The sequence below is a fragment of the Ovis canadensis genome, chromosome 18 (assembly GCF_042477335.2).
Source record: "Ovis canadensis isolate MfBH-ARS-UI-01 breed Bighorn chromosome 18, ARS-UI_OviCan_v2, whole genome shotgun sequence".
Taxonomy (NCBI): Eukaryota; Metazoa; Chordata; class Mammalia; order Artiodactyla; family Bovidae; genus Ovis; species Ovis canadensis.
Window position 1 is genome coordinate 19,073,235 of NC_091262.1, and position 17,562 is coordinate 19,090,796.

General features: G+C 46.4%; 1 protein-coding gene across 7 annotated transcripts in view; it reads left to right on the forward strand.

Moving 5' to 3' along the window:
• ADAMTS17 (ADAM metallopeptidase with thrombospondin type 1 motif 17) overlaps nt 1-17,562 on the forward strand; it is a 398,399-nt gene that overhangs the window by 267,421 nt on the left and 113,416 nt on the right. For all 7 annotated transcript variants that reach the window (XM_069559119.1, XM_069559121.1, XM_069559120.1 and 4 more), the window contains exons 13-14: nt 5,019-5,185; nt 13,863-13,990. In XM_069559119.1, the coding sequence (XP_069415220.1) occupies nt 5,019-5,185; nt 13,863-13,990 (295 nt within the window). The remainder of the gene's footprint in view (nt 1-5,018; nt 5,186-13,862; nt 13,991-17,562) is intronic.

Below are 17,562 nucleotides of genomic sequence, written 5' to 3' on the forward strand. Positions count from 1 at the left end.
AATACTGATTCTCAGGAGATAGGTAAGATGGAATGGTGTTTCCATCTCTTTAAGAATTTTCCACAGTCTGTTGTGATCCCCACAGTCAAAGGCTTTGGTGTAGTCAGTGAAGAGAAGTAGGTGTTTTTCTGATATCTCTCTATCATAAAAGCTGGTTCCAACAAAGCTAAGCATCATGCCATCTTGAGAGCTTCAGTTGTTCATACGGCTTTAATTGTTCACATGGCTTTGAGTTACCATCTTGTCCTTTCATTTGAACTTGAAGCATTTATTGTGGGACATGTCTGATGATTAAAAAAAAACTTCCTCAACTTTTGCTTATCTGGAAGTATCTTAATTTTCCCCTTCATTTTTGAGTGAAAGTTTTGCTGGGTACAGAACTCTTAAGTTGCTAGATTTTTTCTTTGAGAACTTTGAATGTATCAACCCACTGACTTCTTGCCTCCAGGGTTTCTGACTAAAAATCGACTTGTAATTTATTGAGGATCTCTTGTCTGTGATGTCTTGCTTCTCTTTTGCTGCTTTCCAGATTCTCTTTTTGTCCTTAACAGTTTAATTATAGTGTATCTCAGAGAATTTATTCTATTTGAATTATAGATTCATGTCTTCAACTTAGGGAAGCTTTCAGCCATTATTTCTTCAAATAATCTCTCACTCCTTTTCCTTCTTCTGAGACTCCCTTAATGTGTTTATTTGTCCCCTTACTGATTTCCCACAGAGCCTCTCTGCTTACTTGTCTTCATTTTTTTTTTCTTTTCATTCCCTAGACTCAGTATTTCAATTCATAGGACAAATTCATAGAACAAATATATATTCCTGATTTTATTCTCCCACCCTTTCAAATATGCTTTTGAACCCACCTAATAAATTTTTCATTTCAGTTATTGTACTTCTCAACTTCAGAGTTTTTATTTCAGCATTTTTGTTTCCTTTTTGTAATTTCTATCTCTTTATTGATATTCTCCTTTTCACTTTCATGCATTGGAGAAGGAGATGGCAACCCACTCCAGTGTTCTTGCCTGGAGAATCCCAGGGATGGCGGAGCCTGGTGGGCTGCTGTCTATGGGGTCGCACAGAGTCAGGCACGACTGAAGCGACTTAGCACAGCACATTGATATTCTCACTTTTTCATATATCATTCTCTACCTTAGTCTGTATACCTTCAGCACTTAGAGTATCTTAAAGACCATTATTTTGTAATCTTTGTCTAATAAGTCCAACCTCTGGGTTTCTTTAGATACAGTTTCTACTAATGCATTTTATTCCTTTGAATGGACCATGGTTTCCTGTTCCTTTGTATGACTTTTGACTGTTTTATTGAAAACTAGACATTTGAATCTTGTAATGTACTGCTGGAAATCATCTTTTTCTCCTTCTTCTCAGATTTGCCATTTCTTTGCTCTTGAAAAGTTTCTCTGTGCTGGGATCAACCTGAAGAGGTGTAAGGTCTTTTCTGGCATTTTCTGAGCCTTCATCTTTCCCTGAGCATACCTAGTGCCTTTCTAAGTATTCCCATATGTGCAGTTGCTTCTGAATAGCCTCATCCTTAAATATCTGGCTACCAAAAGGAGATAAAGATTTTTTTTAATGTATTGCTCATTGAAAACCCCTGTGGTATTGGTTGCAACAGTGGTGGCCAGCTCCTATGTTTATACCTCAGAAATCAAAAGCAGCACTGTGCAATCAGAACACAGAACTCAGAACACAGATATTTGGAAGACAAGGTCCTTATGGTCCACACTGACTCCAGCAAGTCACACCAGAAATGCAGGCACAGCTATTTGCTATGTGACTGGGACATGGGGGGTAGATAGCCCCTATCACACTTAAGACTGAAATTGACCAAAATTAACCATAACTTACCAGCCAAGCTTTCTGTTGGAGGCTGAAAGCTTTCCAATAGACTCCAGAGTTTCAAAATAGTTATTTCAGTCAGTTTTTGCCAATTACATTTGTCTGGGTGAAGAGATAGATTCTTGGTACTTCTACTCCACTGTCTTCCCTGACATTGCTTTCTATTTTGGTCCTTTTAAGATAAATTAGTTCAATTTATATAGATCAGTTCAGTTCAGTTCAGTTGCTCAGTCATGTCTGACTCTTTGTGACCCCATGGACTGCACACCAGGCCTCCCTGTCTATCACCAACTCCCGGAGTTTACTCAAACTCACATCCATTGAGTTGGTGATGCCATCCAACCATCTCATCCTCTGTCATCCCCTTCTCCTCCTGCCTTCAATCTAATTCAATCTAACTACTGTTTATTACAGACCAGCCTGTGTAAGATTCTCTGCTGAATGCCTGCAGAGGAATAGGAGGAGAGAGACAACTCAGTTCGCCATTTCACAAGGTTGATGATAAGCAGCATAGCAGAGACCCAAGCAGGGTCAGAAGAGGTTCCAAGAAGGAAAGAAAAATAGGCTACAGAATGGAGGTAGCCTTAAGGATGAGCAAAGAGTTAGGGATGAGGGATTGGGGAAGATGGGGCACAGTGAGCCAATGGGAGCTGAAAGCAGACTTCCCTGTAAGAGAAGATCGGACCTGGAGAAGAAACAAGATAAACAGAATTCCAGAGGGAAGCCCTCTGAGGCACATGTGGTATCGCATGGGCTGCCCCCTCCCAGGCCCGCTTGCTGCCAGGTCCAGGAGCTCTCTTCTGTCACATCTGATCTCCTCTCCACCTACCTGCTGTGAGGGGTAAAGGTAGTTGGTATATGAGGGTCAGTCAGACATAAAGCTGGAAAAATCAACTGATGAAGGAAACTAAAATGAAACTTAATTGTAATTCCAGAAGTTAATTACATGATGTGTACAAATCTTGGTCCATACTCTAAGGAAGGTATATAAAAAATGTAGCTTCTTTTATTTTTTTAGCAGCCAGCCTAATTTGTGTTTCTTAACTCAATTCTAGTCCATGTTGGATTCCTAATCACTTCGAGAGTTTTTTGCTCCATTTTTCCTGAGTTTGCATCTAAGTTCAGTTGAGGATGCATCTGGTTACTGTGATGTCTGGTTTATTCATCTCTAGGGCTGCTGTAGCAACCCTCTAACTGGTGGTCCTATTTTCACGTATTCTGATGCTCTGAGGGTTAAGACTGCAGCACATGAATTTTAGAAGGGACACAGTTCAGCCCACAACTTCTTACCCTAGAGCATCTCTGCCTTCTGGTCCCAGCCATGGGATGTTCAGCTCACCTGTTGCAGAAAAGATGTCCTTCCTGGAGGTCCACATGGTTCATCAGGGCAAGCCCCTCTCTGTCCCTTCCACACCATGGTCTGTGGCACAAAAATACATTTAGCTACTCATGCTTCGGCCTAGGGTTTGTGGGGAGGTGTTCTGACGCTCCATCTACCTAAAGATGCCATGTTGTCATTCTCCCTGAGCTCTAGCTGCCTCCCTGGTACTCTGGGCAGAAAGAACAAAGGCTCCCTCTCTTCTTGGATCTCATAAGCCTTAGAGAGGTTTTACTGTTCTCTGTTGAAACGTTTCTCTGTGCTGGGGATCAGCCTGAAGAAGTGCAAGGTCTTGTCAGGCCTTTGAGATCAAAACCCAAAACGCTCTGTGGAGCCACTAACTTATGTCATCTCTCAAGGCTGCCTCCACTTCAGGGCAAGAGAGATGTTGCCTGGTGTGTTTCAGGTAGGCATGGAGGAATGAACACGCCTTTCCTCCTATTGCAGGTGTTTCCTCAGACACGTTTATGTGAACCATGGGCTGGCTAGCTATGGCCTGTGAGCCAAGTCTGGCCCACCACTGGGTTTTATAAATAAAGTTTTATTAGCACACAGCCACACCGTTGTGTTTAGACATTGTCTTTGGCCGCTTTTGTGCTATAGTGGCAGAGTTGAGTACTTGCATGGCCCATAAATCCAAAAAAAATTGACTGTCTGGGTCTTTGCAGAGAAAGTTTGTGGATTTCCGGTGTAGATTATTGTAACACAAAAGCCTAAAAGCTTTTGCCATCTTCTACTGTCATATCTCTTATATAAAGCAGTGATCACAGGGTGATCTTACAGTATGAAGACAAGAAATGGCAAACAGAGGGAAAAGAAATATTCAAAATGAAATGGTTAGGGTGTCAGAATGTCACCTTGCTAACAGGACTTTATAGTTTTTGGAAAGTCATTGAGCAGAGCAACTGTGATTTGTGCTGGATTTCAGTAAAAAAATGTGCCCGGGGAATGGGAGAGGCAGTCTCACCCCATCATGATATTCTTGGCATCGTGGAAGTGAAGGGCACCATTGAGGTGGCCCCCATCAGAGTCTTAAGAGGACACCAGGGCCTCTCAGAAGAGCTGGGCAGGGCCAGCTTCAGCCAGCCGGGCCAGGGTCCTGCTGCTCCCCAGTGCCCTTCCCATGTGTAGACGTGGCCCCAGGACACATCTGGGTCTGCAGAACTGGTTAAAATCCCAGCCTCAGCACAAAGCATCGAGGACCCAAGACTGCAGTCTTGAGTATGTGTGGTCTCACGCTTGTCTGGTAAAGGATGCAGAGCTGGGATCTGGCTGGTCTCTACCCAGAGCCCATGCACAAGTGAATTAATAGTTCTGATTCTTTTCATTATAGAGTAAATGAGAGCTGTTTATTTACTCAATGTGAAACTCAGTGACCTCCGAATTATAGCTAGCAGCCATTTAAAGGTCTTCATTCTGTAGGAGAAAAAAAAATCAAAAAACCCACACACGCCAAAAATTCCCCTTGGGGTTTTCAGTGTTACAGATGGTCAAGTTTTAAGTTCAGATGAAAGACAGTTCTGGGATCTTGCTGAACTGATCCATCCCGTATCCTATTTCCAGATGACCTTGATTTACAGTTCTTGGATGTATTTTTCTCATGGCTTACTTAACATGTCGTCATCGTGGGGCCGGGATTGCTGAGAGATGGTGTGTAAGAGGAGAGGGGGTGTTGCTTTGGAAACCCTGCGTGCCCTTCCCCCTCCTGGAAAGAGAGGCCACCTGTGAGCTCCCCTGCTGTTTCTGCAGCCTGTCTGGTTAACATGAACCCTTCTCTTCCTTCTAGCCCAGGACCAGGAGGCACGCACTGCCTGGGTGCCAGTGTGGAGCACACAGTCTGTGAGAACCTGCCCTGTCCCAAGGGCCTGCCCAGCTTCCGTGACCAGCAGTGCCAGACGCACGACCGGCTGAGCAGCAAGAAGAAGGGCCTGCTCACTGCAGTGGTGGTTGACGGTAAAGGCACAGGGCACATCCTTTCAGGAGAGCTTCCCTCTCCCCTCCCCCAGTGCTGTAAACACCTCCTGGGAAAACCCTCAGGCATCCCCACCTCCAAAATCCACCCGCTCCTGCCCGACTCAGCTGTGGACCCAATTCTTGAGCCATGGGTTGAACTTGGATGACCCAGCTAGGTGAGATTTCCCAAAAGCAGCCATGAGGCAGGCAGCGGACCTGATCTCTCCTGCCTGCGTGTGCTGGCAGCCTGCCATCTCGTGCCCTGTGCTGCCAGGCCCGGGCCAACCCTGAGAACACAGCTCTGCAGGAGCAGGACAGTGGGTTTGTGTGTCTGCTGTTTCTCTTTCCAGTGGTGATGCTTTCTTGCATTTCTTTACTTTACTTGCATTTCATCTTGGGTTGGCTCTTACTCCTTGAGTAGAGTGTTCGGACAAAAGTGTTTTTTTTCTTTAATTGAAGTAATGTTGGTTTATAACATTATATAAATGTCACATGTGCGACACTATATTTTTCACTTGTGTATACACTACAGGGTGCTCCCCACGAGAAGCTCAGTTCCATCTGTCACCATACAGTTGACCCTCTTTACCCTCCCCGCACCCCCCTTCCCTGCTGGGAACCACTGCCCTGTTCACTGAATCTGTGTTTGTTTTCATTTTTGTTCGAGGACAGTTTACAGCTTGGTGAAGATAACAGTAAGCAGAGGTCATCTTTTCTTTCCTATGGTTTTCTCTCAAATCAAGAGACTCTGCCCCCTGGGCCACTGCAAGCATTTCCAGTGACTGATAAAATTCTAGGTGGAGTATCATGTCTGTTGAATTTGTGGTGTTTATGTATTGTCCACAAGGATATCCTATTTGAGGACTATTTGAGGGTGTTTTTCATTCTTAAGATTCTGTTCATCTTTAGGAAACAAGAGTGCATTATAATGATGACAGCATGGTCCCATTTATGGAGCATACCACGTGCCAGGCTCAAGTCAGCTCTGCATGCATCATGTCATTTAATGTCCAAAACAAGCTGTGTGGAAGGTGAGAGGTTACAGGTTATGTGACATGCCTTAGCTTCTGCAGCTGATAAGGAGCTGGGAGGGAGCTGACCCCAGTTCTGGAGGAGCTGCTGACTCAGAAAATAACCAGCTGGCTTCTGGTACTCGAAGAGGAAAAAAAAATTTGTGAGTGCTGAGTAAAGAGCTTTAGTAAGAACTCAGGCAACTGGGCCTGATTTTTACACAGTCTCTGAAGTATTTTGCAGGAAAATGAAGTTCTTATGTCAGGACTTAGGTTACTTCACTGTCATGTAAAGAACCTCTGAAATCTACACTCTGTTACACGCTCAAGTGTGCATAGCTGTGCCGGGGGTAGGCCCAGGCAGTTCAGGAAATAGTGAGCCCAGATCTACAGCTTTTAACCCAACAACCTGACCCATTAGTTTCCTTCGAGCTCATATGGGATGTTCTAAACTGTCGCAGAGAACATCAACCCAACCGGTGATGGGCTCATTTTAAAGCACTGGGGAGTCCTTCAGACGTTTTCCTCTTTCACAAAGACCATCACCTTTGGGAGCTGTGTGACTGTCACTGCCCTGTCGCCTAACCAGCAGACTTCCAGGAGGATGGCCTTCACACTCTCCACTTTCCCTGTGGTCTAGGGAGAGAGGAGACCCGCGCTCCCCAAAGGGGGACAGGCAGCTGGAGGCCAAGGCTCACGAGAGCCTCACAGCTCTGCCTCGGAATCCGGCACCCGTCTGATGCAGGCAGACGCTCGAGGCTTCTAGACGTCCCAGGCACCCTACTCAGGAGGGAGACAGTGCTGACAGGGGCTGCCGTGTCTCCAGCACGTTTGCACACCTTCAGCCCCATCCCCACACTCCTGGATAAATGGGTTCTGGTCCCTTGCCTGTCCTCTCCCTCTTCTTGGGAGAGAGACGAGGTCAGGTCTGGACAGACGCACCCCACTCTCGTTTCCCCTCCGCCATGTGCGCGGCCTTGTTATTCTTTGCTTGGTCTCTTGCTCCAGTTTTCAGTTTTCCTGCCTCATTTATTCAATGCAGAAATCCCACTGAAATGTCTGTTTTTCCATAGATTTCTCCAAGTCCAGATTAAACTTCTGTTTTCCCTGTAACCACTTTTGGATCACTGAGCCGCTTGGTTCCTTATCATCACAGTGGCTGAGGCTGATGTCTGCCCAGAGCCCCCTTCAGGGAAGCCTCCAAGTGCAGCTATCTGGGGAAGCTGGCTGGGTTCAGAATGTGTGTTGACCCACTCACTTTTGGTTTCTGCCAAAGCAATGAATAATTACAGCCAGAGTGCCCCTGCCTTTGAACTGAAAAGTGCAGCCCTATGTGATAAGGCGGTGAGCACTCTGCCTTTGAAGGAAAGACCTCAAGTTCAGGGCTCTGCCGGGGTAGCTTGACACGGCGCCCTCGGGGGTGGGATTGCCATGGCTTCTTGCACGTTTGGTTTCATTTCCTTCTCAAATAGAAACAGAAGCCAGCATTTTTGTTTTAAAGGAGTGTTTCACAAGGATAAAAGCAAAATAATAAATGGCCAATTCAGAAGGTAGGGGGAGAATACAGATGATAAGTGTTCCCCTCACAACTCCGTTTATAAAAGGCACAATTCTAGCTCAGCCATGAGAGGAACGATTCCTGTGGTTGGGCTCTGGGCTCTTCTGAAGCCCATTATGACTGCCCCATTCATAGCATCGCTATCGCTGTGGAATTCTTTGGCGAGTGACGCACAGTTCAAGAAAGGGGAAGCTATATATATATATGTTTTTTCTCTTCTTGAAAAAAAATGAATTCTTGCAGAGGTAGATTTTCCAAGGGAGAGCTCAGGACCACAAATTCATACCACCTCCAAAAGAAGACAAAGACTCTCCTTAAAAAATATTGCTAAGTGGAAAAGCCTTTAGACAGAAACCCAATGAGGTGGCCTGTTGCCAACCCCAACCCCTTTTCTGCCTTCCCCGTGGAATCTCGTGGAAGTGGAAGCCTTCAAGAGGTTAGTCCTCCCTGCCCAGACCAGCAGGCCACATGCCCACTGAAGTGTCAGAGGCCATGGCAAAGGCCCCGTCTGGATGTGGAGGTGCTTTTCAAACTCACTCTGCGACATGGCAGGACCCACTGCGGATCTGAGGCTCCCCGGGGATGGAAGGTCCGACGGTCAGGGCTCTCTCACTCCAGCCTGGCCAAGCTGGCAGCTAGAATTGCTTAATGAAAAAAAGGGAGTGGTTGCAAAGATGGAGGGTGTCTCACAGGTCCTCAGGGCCAGGAGGAAGTTCTGGGCCAGGGTCTCTGAAGATGTCAGGACTTTCTGTCCGTGTTCAGCACAGCTTGTGTTTGTGAGCCATGACTTCCTGTCCCTGCTGCAGACTGGCTTTCTCACAGCTTGGCCACAAGCAGGCTCATGGGCAGCCCACAGCACCTTATTAAGTCCTCCTCCTGTATCCAGATCCTTTGGGGTCAGATGTGGTTGGAAGATCAGAGCACTTCAGCTGCTGGAAGAATACCAACCATACATCAACCATGTATTACTTAATACCCCAGCCAGGTCCTGGGAAGCACCCCTCAGTCAGACACACGGACACCTGCAGGTTGCCAGGGAACAGTCTTTATGTGGGTTGCTGCATACTACCAGCAACCTCATGTCAGTCAAGGCTAATTTTGCAGCCTTTTGTGTCTACTGTGAATGTTTAAAAAAAAAATGCCTGCAGTTTTCAGAGCTTCTGGATTTCTGAATTGTGGATGAGGGAGTGTAGACTTCTTAGAGATCCATCAACCTTGAGCACATATAACCTCTCTACCTGAATATTCATTGGAATAAGCTTTGTACCTGAGTTTCAGCTGAAGCTGAAGCTCTAGTACTTTGGCCACCTGATTCAAAGAGCTGACTCATTGGAAAAGACCCTGATGCTGGGAAAGATTGAAGGCAGGAGGAGAAGGGGATGGCAGAGGATGAGGTGGTTGGATGGCATCACAGACACAATGGACATGAGTTTGAGTAGGCTCTGGGAGTTGGTGATGGACAGGGAAGACTGGTGTGCTGCAGTCCATGGGGTCGCAAAGAGTTGGACATGACTGAGGGACTGAACAGAACGGATCTGACTTTCAGTGCTGATTTTCTGGGAGACTTTGATTTAGTGTAGCTGTGGTCAGGTGGCCATTCTTGGTCCAATCAACTGAGGCCGCTTGAGGCCTGGTTATGAGGCTGTGGTGGGGAGAAAGACTCTGATTGGTCTAGCTGCAGTCAGGTGGCCATTGCTGGTCCAATCAGCTGAGGCCTGGCTGTGGGTCATGGTGGGCAGCTTTGGAGATCCAAGCAGCCTTCTCAGCATGGATACCTCACAGAGGGCCAGGCAGGGCTGGGGTGAGCAGCTATGATGGCCTCAAAGTTAACTAGTCTCCACCTTAGTAAGACTTTGTAACCTCTGGCAGAGAGAGGACGACAAAAGCACTTAGAACCACAAATGTCCTCTTCACCATCCTGGCCCCAGAGCACCAGGGCAGGGCCTCCAAGCCTCCACCAAGCAGATGTGGTGGTGTGGCTCTCAGGCCCCCAAGCCTGTCTCACCTTCCCTGTTTGCAGCTTCCCCATCAAGTAAGTCCTGACAACAGGCGAGTCAGGGGAAAGCTGGGACCCACCCTAAACAGATTGAGAGCAGGAGAAGGGGACGACAGAGGACGAGATGGTTGGGTGGCATCATCGACTCAATGGACATGAGTTTGAGTAAGCTCTGGGAGTTGGTGATGGACAGGGATGCCTGGCATGCTGCAGTCCATGGGGTCACAAAGAGTCTAACATGACTGAGTGACCTAGCTGAACTGATCCCAAACAGCTTCAATCCAGATTTCATCTTGGCACACATCAGCCAGGCAAGAGGGATGTTCCAAGCTTCTTTCCTTAGGGTATATGGTTGTATAACTTTTAAGAAAATTTTTACCTCCCTCTATACAACTGAGAGCTTCCCTTGTGGCTCAGATGGTAAAGAATCTGCCTGCAATGTGGGAGACCTGGGTTCAATCCCTGGGTAGGGAAGATCCCCTGGAGGAGGGCATGGCAACCCACGCTGGTATTCTTGTCTGGAGAATCCCCATGGACAGAGGAGCCTGGCAGGCTACAGTCCGTGGGATCACAAAGAGTCAGACACGACTGAGAAACTAAGCGCAGCACATACAACTGAGGATGTAAGAGTGTTGATACTGCCCAGAGTTGAAACCCAACACCTCATGTTATTTATCAGAAATTAATTGCCCAGCCAGGGCAGCTCAGAGGGGAATATTCAGAGAATTTTGAGAGGTTCTGAGATGCTCAAGTTTTATGAAGTTTATCCTGTGTCCCTTTGGGTGTGGGGTGCCCTGATTTCTGAGTAGAATCCTCAGAAAAGGAGATAGACAAATGGAGTGAGTTTCAGCTGAGCAGGGGAAGGAAGTGTTACCTCTGGGCTCTGTTGTGGGACTTGAGGCTCTCCAGACTGCCCAAGCCATGAAGGACAGTTTCTGCAGGTGGGAAAGTAGAGTTGAGTGTACCTTCTTCCTGGGCTCATGTCAGAATCCCTCCATCTGAGGTTAGGATCCCCTGATTTGCAGTCTCTACTTCCCTGATGTTCACATCAAAGAACCTGGGAGGACCATCTTCATCCCTTTCAAGTCTGGTCTTTCTAACTTACCTCAAAGAGCCTCTACTTTTCTACCAAAATCCGTTTTCTTTTCTGCCTAAATCACCGTATATACTCAGAAGCCAGAGAAGTTCATAAAAGTGGTGGTTTGTTTTCAGCACGGTATCTTTGGTACCTTTGAGTCCCAGAGTTCTCAATTCAGAAGGAAAACAGTGATAAACCAGGGGTTGGCCCTGCCCAGCAAGGGACTCTGGGTAGCCACGCATATCCTCTGAGCCTCATGTGCTCAGCTGTAAGATGGAATGATGACAGCAGCCTCCTGAAATGCATAGACACTGCTTAGCATGCTGCAAGGCACACAGCAGACAATGCCATTCATGATTTTATCATCATCATCACCATTGTCATTATCACTGTAGTTGAATGAATCTCCTCAAAGCTCAGTTACTGCAGATATTGAGGCAGCTCTTCAGTTTAAATGTAATCCTTCATTTTGAAACTGCTTTGGCCAAGGGATCCATCCTTACAATGAAACACTAGAGGAAGCCTGTGGAGAAGGTATATCCATCCATTCAAGATTGGGACTCTGTGTTGCCCCTCTCCCAGTGGCTCCCCGACATGCTCACAGGAAACCTCAGGGTCCCAAAGAGCACCCCAAAGAGCACCCCAAAATTCTTATCGAATTAGCCTCCCAGAACCTGACCTCAGTTTACATTTCAGTCTCCCATAGTTCTTTCACTGACCATCATCTTGGGTTATTCCATCTAAATGGAGGGACAGCTGACCTCAGCCTGCCACCTGGGGGAATGGATCATTCTTTCCAGTATGCCTGTCCTCTGACAGCTCAGATCAGACCTGTGAGTATTTTCACAGTCTGCCTCATCAGGAGTTTGCTATTTATTTGTCCACAAGACCACCAGGGCCTTGAAAAGCATGCGTGATTCATCTTTCTTTCCCAAGCAGTGCTAGAACAGTGCCTTGTGTCAGAGAGGTCCTCCATCCACATTTATTAAATGAAGCATTGTTACTTTGCTTACTTGGGAAACTACCCTTCACAGTTGATTTTTTTTCCCCCACAACTAACTGGATCAGCCAAGTTGAACATCTGCACTCTACCCCTATAACTCCTTTCTAGTGTTCTAAGACAGGATTCCCAGTGGACATGTTGGTCAGTAGCCCTACATGGGAGACGAGCTCAATGGAAAGGTGCTGAGCACAGTGGGAGTTTAGTGACTGTCACCCAATCACAAAAGTGAACCTGGCCGAGGCAACATGTCTGCTCTGACAAGACCTCTCCAGTTAGGGTGCCAAAGCCTAAACTGAGGCCATGTCAGCTCCAGAAGCCTCTCCTCTTTCACTTTCATCAAGAGGCTTTTTAGTTCCTCTTCACTTTCTGCCATAGATTGGGGAAAAAGAAAACTATCTTTGCTGGGGAAAAAGAAAAATATCTTTGTTTGCAGATGGCATAATAATCTGTATAGAATATCCAAAAGAGTCAACAGAAAACAAAAAAACCTCCTGGATTATAACAAAGTTGCAGGATACAACATGTACAAAAGTCAGTCACTTCCTTATATAATAGTAATGAGCAAGTGGAGTTTGAAATTAAAAACACAATGCCAGGGACTTCCCTGGCAGTCTGATGGTTAAGACTCTGCTTCCCCTACGGGGTCATGGGTCCAATCCCTGGTCAAGGAACTAAGATCCTGCATTCCATGCCTCTCAGCCAAGAAGTAAAAGGAACACTACTGAAATTCTTAAAAACACAATGCTGTTTACATTAGCACCCCTAAAATGAAATAATCAGGTTTAAATCTAACAAAATATGTATAATATCTGTATGAGGAAAGCTATAAAACTCTGATGAATGGAATAAAACAATTATATAAATGGGGAAATATTCCATGTCAGTGGAAAGATATCAAGATGCCAGTTCTTTCCAGTTTGATCTATAAATTAAGTAATCCTGGTCAAAATACCAGCAGGTCATTTGGGGGCTATCAACAAACTGACTCTGAAGTTTATACCAAAAGATGAAAATATTTACCAAGTCTTTCTGTGAGGCAGATCCTGGGACTGACCAAAGATGAAAGTTTGATTCCTTGTCCTCCAAGGGCTCCAATTTCCATCAGTTCTTTAATCTAAAGGTAATTTGCAACCCACCCCCTTCAAACTTACGTAGCGAAAGGACTCACCTTATAAGAAATCCCAGACAGTAGGACTTGAGGGCTCTAATGGAGGTGTGTGCAAAGTGCAGGTGGAGATTGCAAGTCAGAGGTGGCATGAGAAGAGAGGGCTCTGGGGTAGAAGCTTCTGGGGTGCCAGAAATATTCCAGACAGCTAAATGCATGGAGGAATTTCCAGGCAGAGAGAACAATCTAGGTAAAGGTGTGAGATCATGGCATGTTCTGGGAGGGCATTTGGTTCTAGCAGCAGCAGGAGAAATCAGGGTTTCCATCGTGCCTGGGGAAATGGCTCTTACAAGTTGTCCTAGAGACTCATGTGTCCCCTTTCTGTTCCTTATTCCTACACCATTTCTTCCAGGACCTGCTTGCTGCATAGCACAGCCCCGCAGCTTTTATCCAGTGGTTGAGGGGCACTAAAACTTCAGCAAAAGCCACTACTCTGGAGACACCCCATGGCCGTTCCCCTTGCTGGGAGGCCGCCTCCTCTCCCTTCCCCACCCCAGGCCCACCCTTGGTAAATATTCAACTTGCTTAGAGGTTAGCACTCCACAAAATGTTTGTTCAGCCTGGTGTTTTTAAGTACTTTAAGGGAAAAGAAATACTGTATCTTTGCAAAGGATAAAGAAAACAACGTGAAGAAAAGCCCACAGTGCTCTCACTTCTGCGTATCGTTCCCCTGAGTCAGAGGAGGGTCTTTTTCCATTTTCTGGGTCACGTGTTCAAAGGGGTGGGTGCAGCATGTGCCCTGTTCCTGTGACCTCGGTCCCATGCCAACTTCTCATCTCTTGGACTGGCCTGCGCCTACAAGCATCTGCACCCCACCTGGCGCCCAAGACCCTTCCCACATCAATGTCCACCCCTTTCCCTCCTCAGATAAGCCGTGTGAACTCTACTGCTCACCCCTTGGGAAGGAGTCCCCTCTGCTGGTGGCCGATAGAGTCCTGGACGGCACGCCCTGCGGGCCCTACGAGACGGATCTCTGCGTGCATGGCAGGTGCCAGGTGATGTGTTTTCCTTGTGTCCTTGGCAGGGTTTTGGAGGTGAGGCTCCCTCCAGGGGGAGTGTGGGATGGCAGAGGCCTCAGGAGGCCTGGGTGAGTGGACTTTCTCAAGAAGGCATCCCGCGGGTGGTGTTGCCTCTTGCAGCCTGGCACCCCCTCCCTCCCTCAGCAGTGACTGAGCCAGCCAAGAGTTGAGGTGCTGAAAGAGCAGTGGCAACATGATCATCACAAACATCTTAGAGTAACTTTGGACATCATGACAAAGGGAAGAGCAGGTAGGCTGCTAGGTGGACTGGAGGATGTACATGAGTGTGTGTTTGGGGGCAAGCTTTGCTTGTTTAGCTGTCAAAGACATAGTGCAACTGAGCTGATGCCTTCACAGGTGGTACCTAGGGAGGTGAATATGCCTGGCTTTGGGGCTCCACTCGCTGGAATATGATCCACAAACCCATCCTGGTGTTAGATATCTGTGATTCACTAGCGTGATGAAAGATGTCATTTAAGAAGGCAAAAAGAGAAAGGAGAGAGGATGCCAATGATTTTAACCCTAGTGGATTTTTTTCCCCTTGCAAAGTCCAAACTAGTCCAAGACTGGAATTTTTCAGGGAAAAACTTGACAATGTCCAGATTCCTTTGGCACTGTGTGGCTTTGTTATCAAATATAAATATGTGAGGGCGATAGACACTTGGTGCCCAAGAGCCTTGGCCAGGCACCCTCCCAGGGAAGGAGGGGTGATGGGCCCTTGGGGCTGCCATGTTGTAGCAAAGAATGTACAGAGCCTTGGGCAGTGTGAACCAGGATCTTATCATTATCGTTGAAATGAGAAATTGCTGATGGTTCTGCTTCTCGGTAAACCTGCTAACAAGTCAAGTGCGAGATTTGTTTCCATCATAAATTACAACATACACTTGCAGGGACCACAGTGCGGCCCAAGTATGTATGTTCCTTTAGCAAACATATCCCAAGTTAAAAGCACGTGTGTTCTTTAAAGCAGCACCAGCTGAGCCACCTCCAGCCTCTCAGCAGCGTTTTCTGCAGTGTTCTTACCAATGTGGAAACAATTCTAAGCATCCTGACATTTTCTGGCCAGCGGGGTCCATGTTAAAAGGCCATTCATGATTTCAGCTCTAGGCAGTGAGTGCCAATGTGACCTTTCCACAATCTTAGTTCTTATTACAGCCTTTTCAATTAGAGAGGCTCCCCTGTGCCATGAGAGCAAAACTCTCAGCTCTTTTGTGAGTACAGCTGGGTGTTCATGAGGCCACCCAAGGTATTCTAATAGCTTTAAGTCTCTTATAAATCTACAAAACCCCATCAGGGAACCATTGAGCCAGGCTTGCGCTTGAGTGTGACAGGGATGCCATGTGTACACTTGCCTTTCTGCTCCCACCTCTATCCCGTTACCACCTCCGAGTCCATCTCAAATGGCTCTTCCACCATCTCCATCATATTTACTCACCCTGCGCTGAGACTAGCGCTAACCAGCACAGCCCCTCCAGGCAGGGGCGCTGGGGAGCGCAGAGGTGCAGACAGTGGCCCCTTTCACGGTGCACTACAGTGGATGGGGTTCATGATCCTTGGAGCCTCATCCTGACAGTGGGGAGACCCATGCTTGTTCTTGGAAGTACCATCACCTCTACATGGATGCCCCCCCCAGTGACCCACTGCCTCCAGGCAGCCCACCAGTCCTCGCAGAAGGCCACTGTCCTGGCAGGTGGCATCAGCACCTACCAGCAAGCACCTCATGAGAGAAACTGGCTTTCTGAAGGAAGTTAAATCCCATCTGTAATTTTTCTAATAGTGCTCATTCTTCAGAGGGAATCTGTGAAGGTTTACTTTTGCCCATGGTTAACTCAGTACTCACAGAAATTCAAATTAGTAATGAAGTTTTATAATACCATTAAGCATGTTTAAGTAAGACTGTAAGAAATTAAATACAAATATAGTATTTATGCTTAGTTATAGTGATTGCCAAAGTGGAAAGTTCTGGATTTCTGTGGTCCTTGTAAATGAGTCAGGCAAGGAATGTTGGTTAAGGAGAATAGTATTATTAATAAAAAGAAACCTTAGGGGGTTTGTGAGCAGAGGGTCTGACCTGTTCATTGATGCCATCACCTAATTATAGTGGAAAAAGGTAGAAATCTTCCATGCTTTATGTAAGAGAGCACTACGGAAATGCTGCTGTGGTTTACTTGTTAGCTTTTCCTGCTGTTCTCTGCAGCTGTAAATTTTGCTATTTTAGGGTAGCGGAAGGAGTTCTGGGAAATTCTGAGAAGCATGGTGACTAGTTGGTGGGGAACGGCAGGGACAAGAGGCTCCAAAATGGCCTTTTGAGAAGATTCCACTGAGCTCCAAATAGCAGGCTGATTCAAACCATAACATGAAACATGGAAATACCATTTTACTCTGTTTTATGAGGACCAAGTTGAGTTTCATTTCAGTGAGTCACAAATTACTTAACATGCTAAAATGAAACTTAACAGTGCTCATAAAAGTGCGAGTGAGTTGGGGGAAGAAACACAAACATTGTCTATTTTTCAGCAAGTCCCTATAAATCAGGAGTCCCATCATTAATGATTCCTCTTTTTGGCCTCCAGAAGCAAAGAAATCAAGTTAATATCCCTCTAATGTGCAACTTGCCTCAAAGCTGCTGACCGGTAAGGGGTGAGTCAAACAGCTGAACTCGTCTGGGGCCAGATGTGTTTGGCTTCATCAGCTTATGTATACTTGCAGCCAGCGTGCTCTAACTGCAGTCACGTTTCCTTGGGACGCTAGCTCATGTATGGATCCCTTGTTTGATGAACAGCAAAACACCTTCAGGGCCTGTAAGCTTCTTCAGTGAAGGGATGGTATCTGATAATCTGTGTTCTCCAAAGAGCTATCTTGAAGGACAGACAGTCTCTGATTGCATTTCACAAAGAATAAAAGAAGACTGGGTGGGTCACTGGCTCTTAGGGACTTAAGTGATTCTGGAACCTGGAGCCCATTTCAATGGACCATTTTCAATGTCCAGAATTTATTTATCTCTTATTTTGTGTACAGTGGTTTTCTACTAGGCAAGTAGAATTACTGATGGGATTTTGGAGATTTATAAGAGACTCTGACTTCAGAGTCCCATTGTGTAAAGAAGGGGTCACAAGCATGCAGGAAGCTCTCAGTTGAGTTCAGTTCAATTATTCAGCCGTGTCCAACTCTTTGCAACCCCATGGATTGCAACATGTCAGGCTTCCCCGTCCATCACCAGCTCCCGGAGCTTGCTCAAACTCATGTCCATTGAGTCAGTGATGCCATCCAAATAGCTCATCCTCTGTCATCCCCTTCTCCTCCTGCATTCAATCTTGCCCAGCATCAGGGTCTTTTCCAATGGGTCAGTTCTTCTCATCAGGTGGCCACAGTATTGGAGTTTCAGCTTCAGCATCAGTCCTTCCAATGAATATTCAGGACTGATTTCCTTTAGGATGGACTGGTTGGATCTCCTTGCAGGAAGCTTTACTGGGTGTTTATGTATGGGTAGGTGTTTCAATATGCCCACCTGGTTGCTGCTTTTCACCCTTCAGCTGACACCCTGAAGT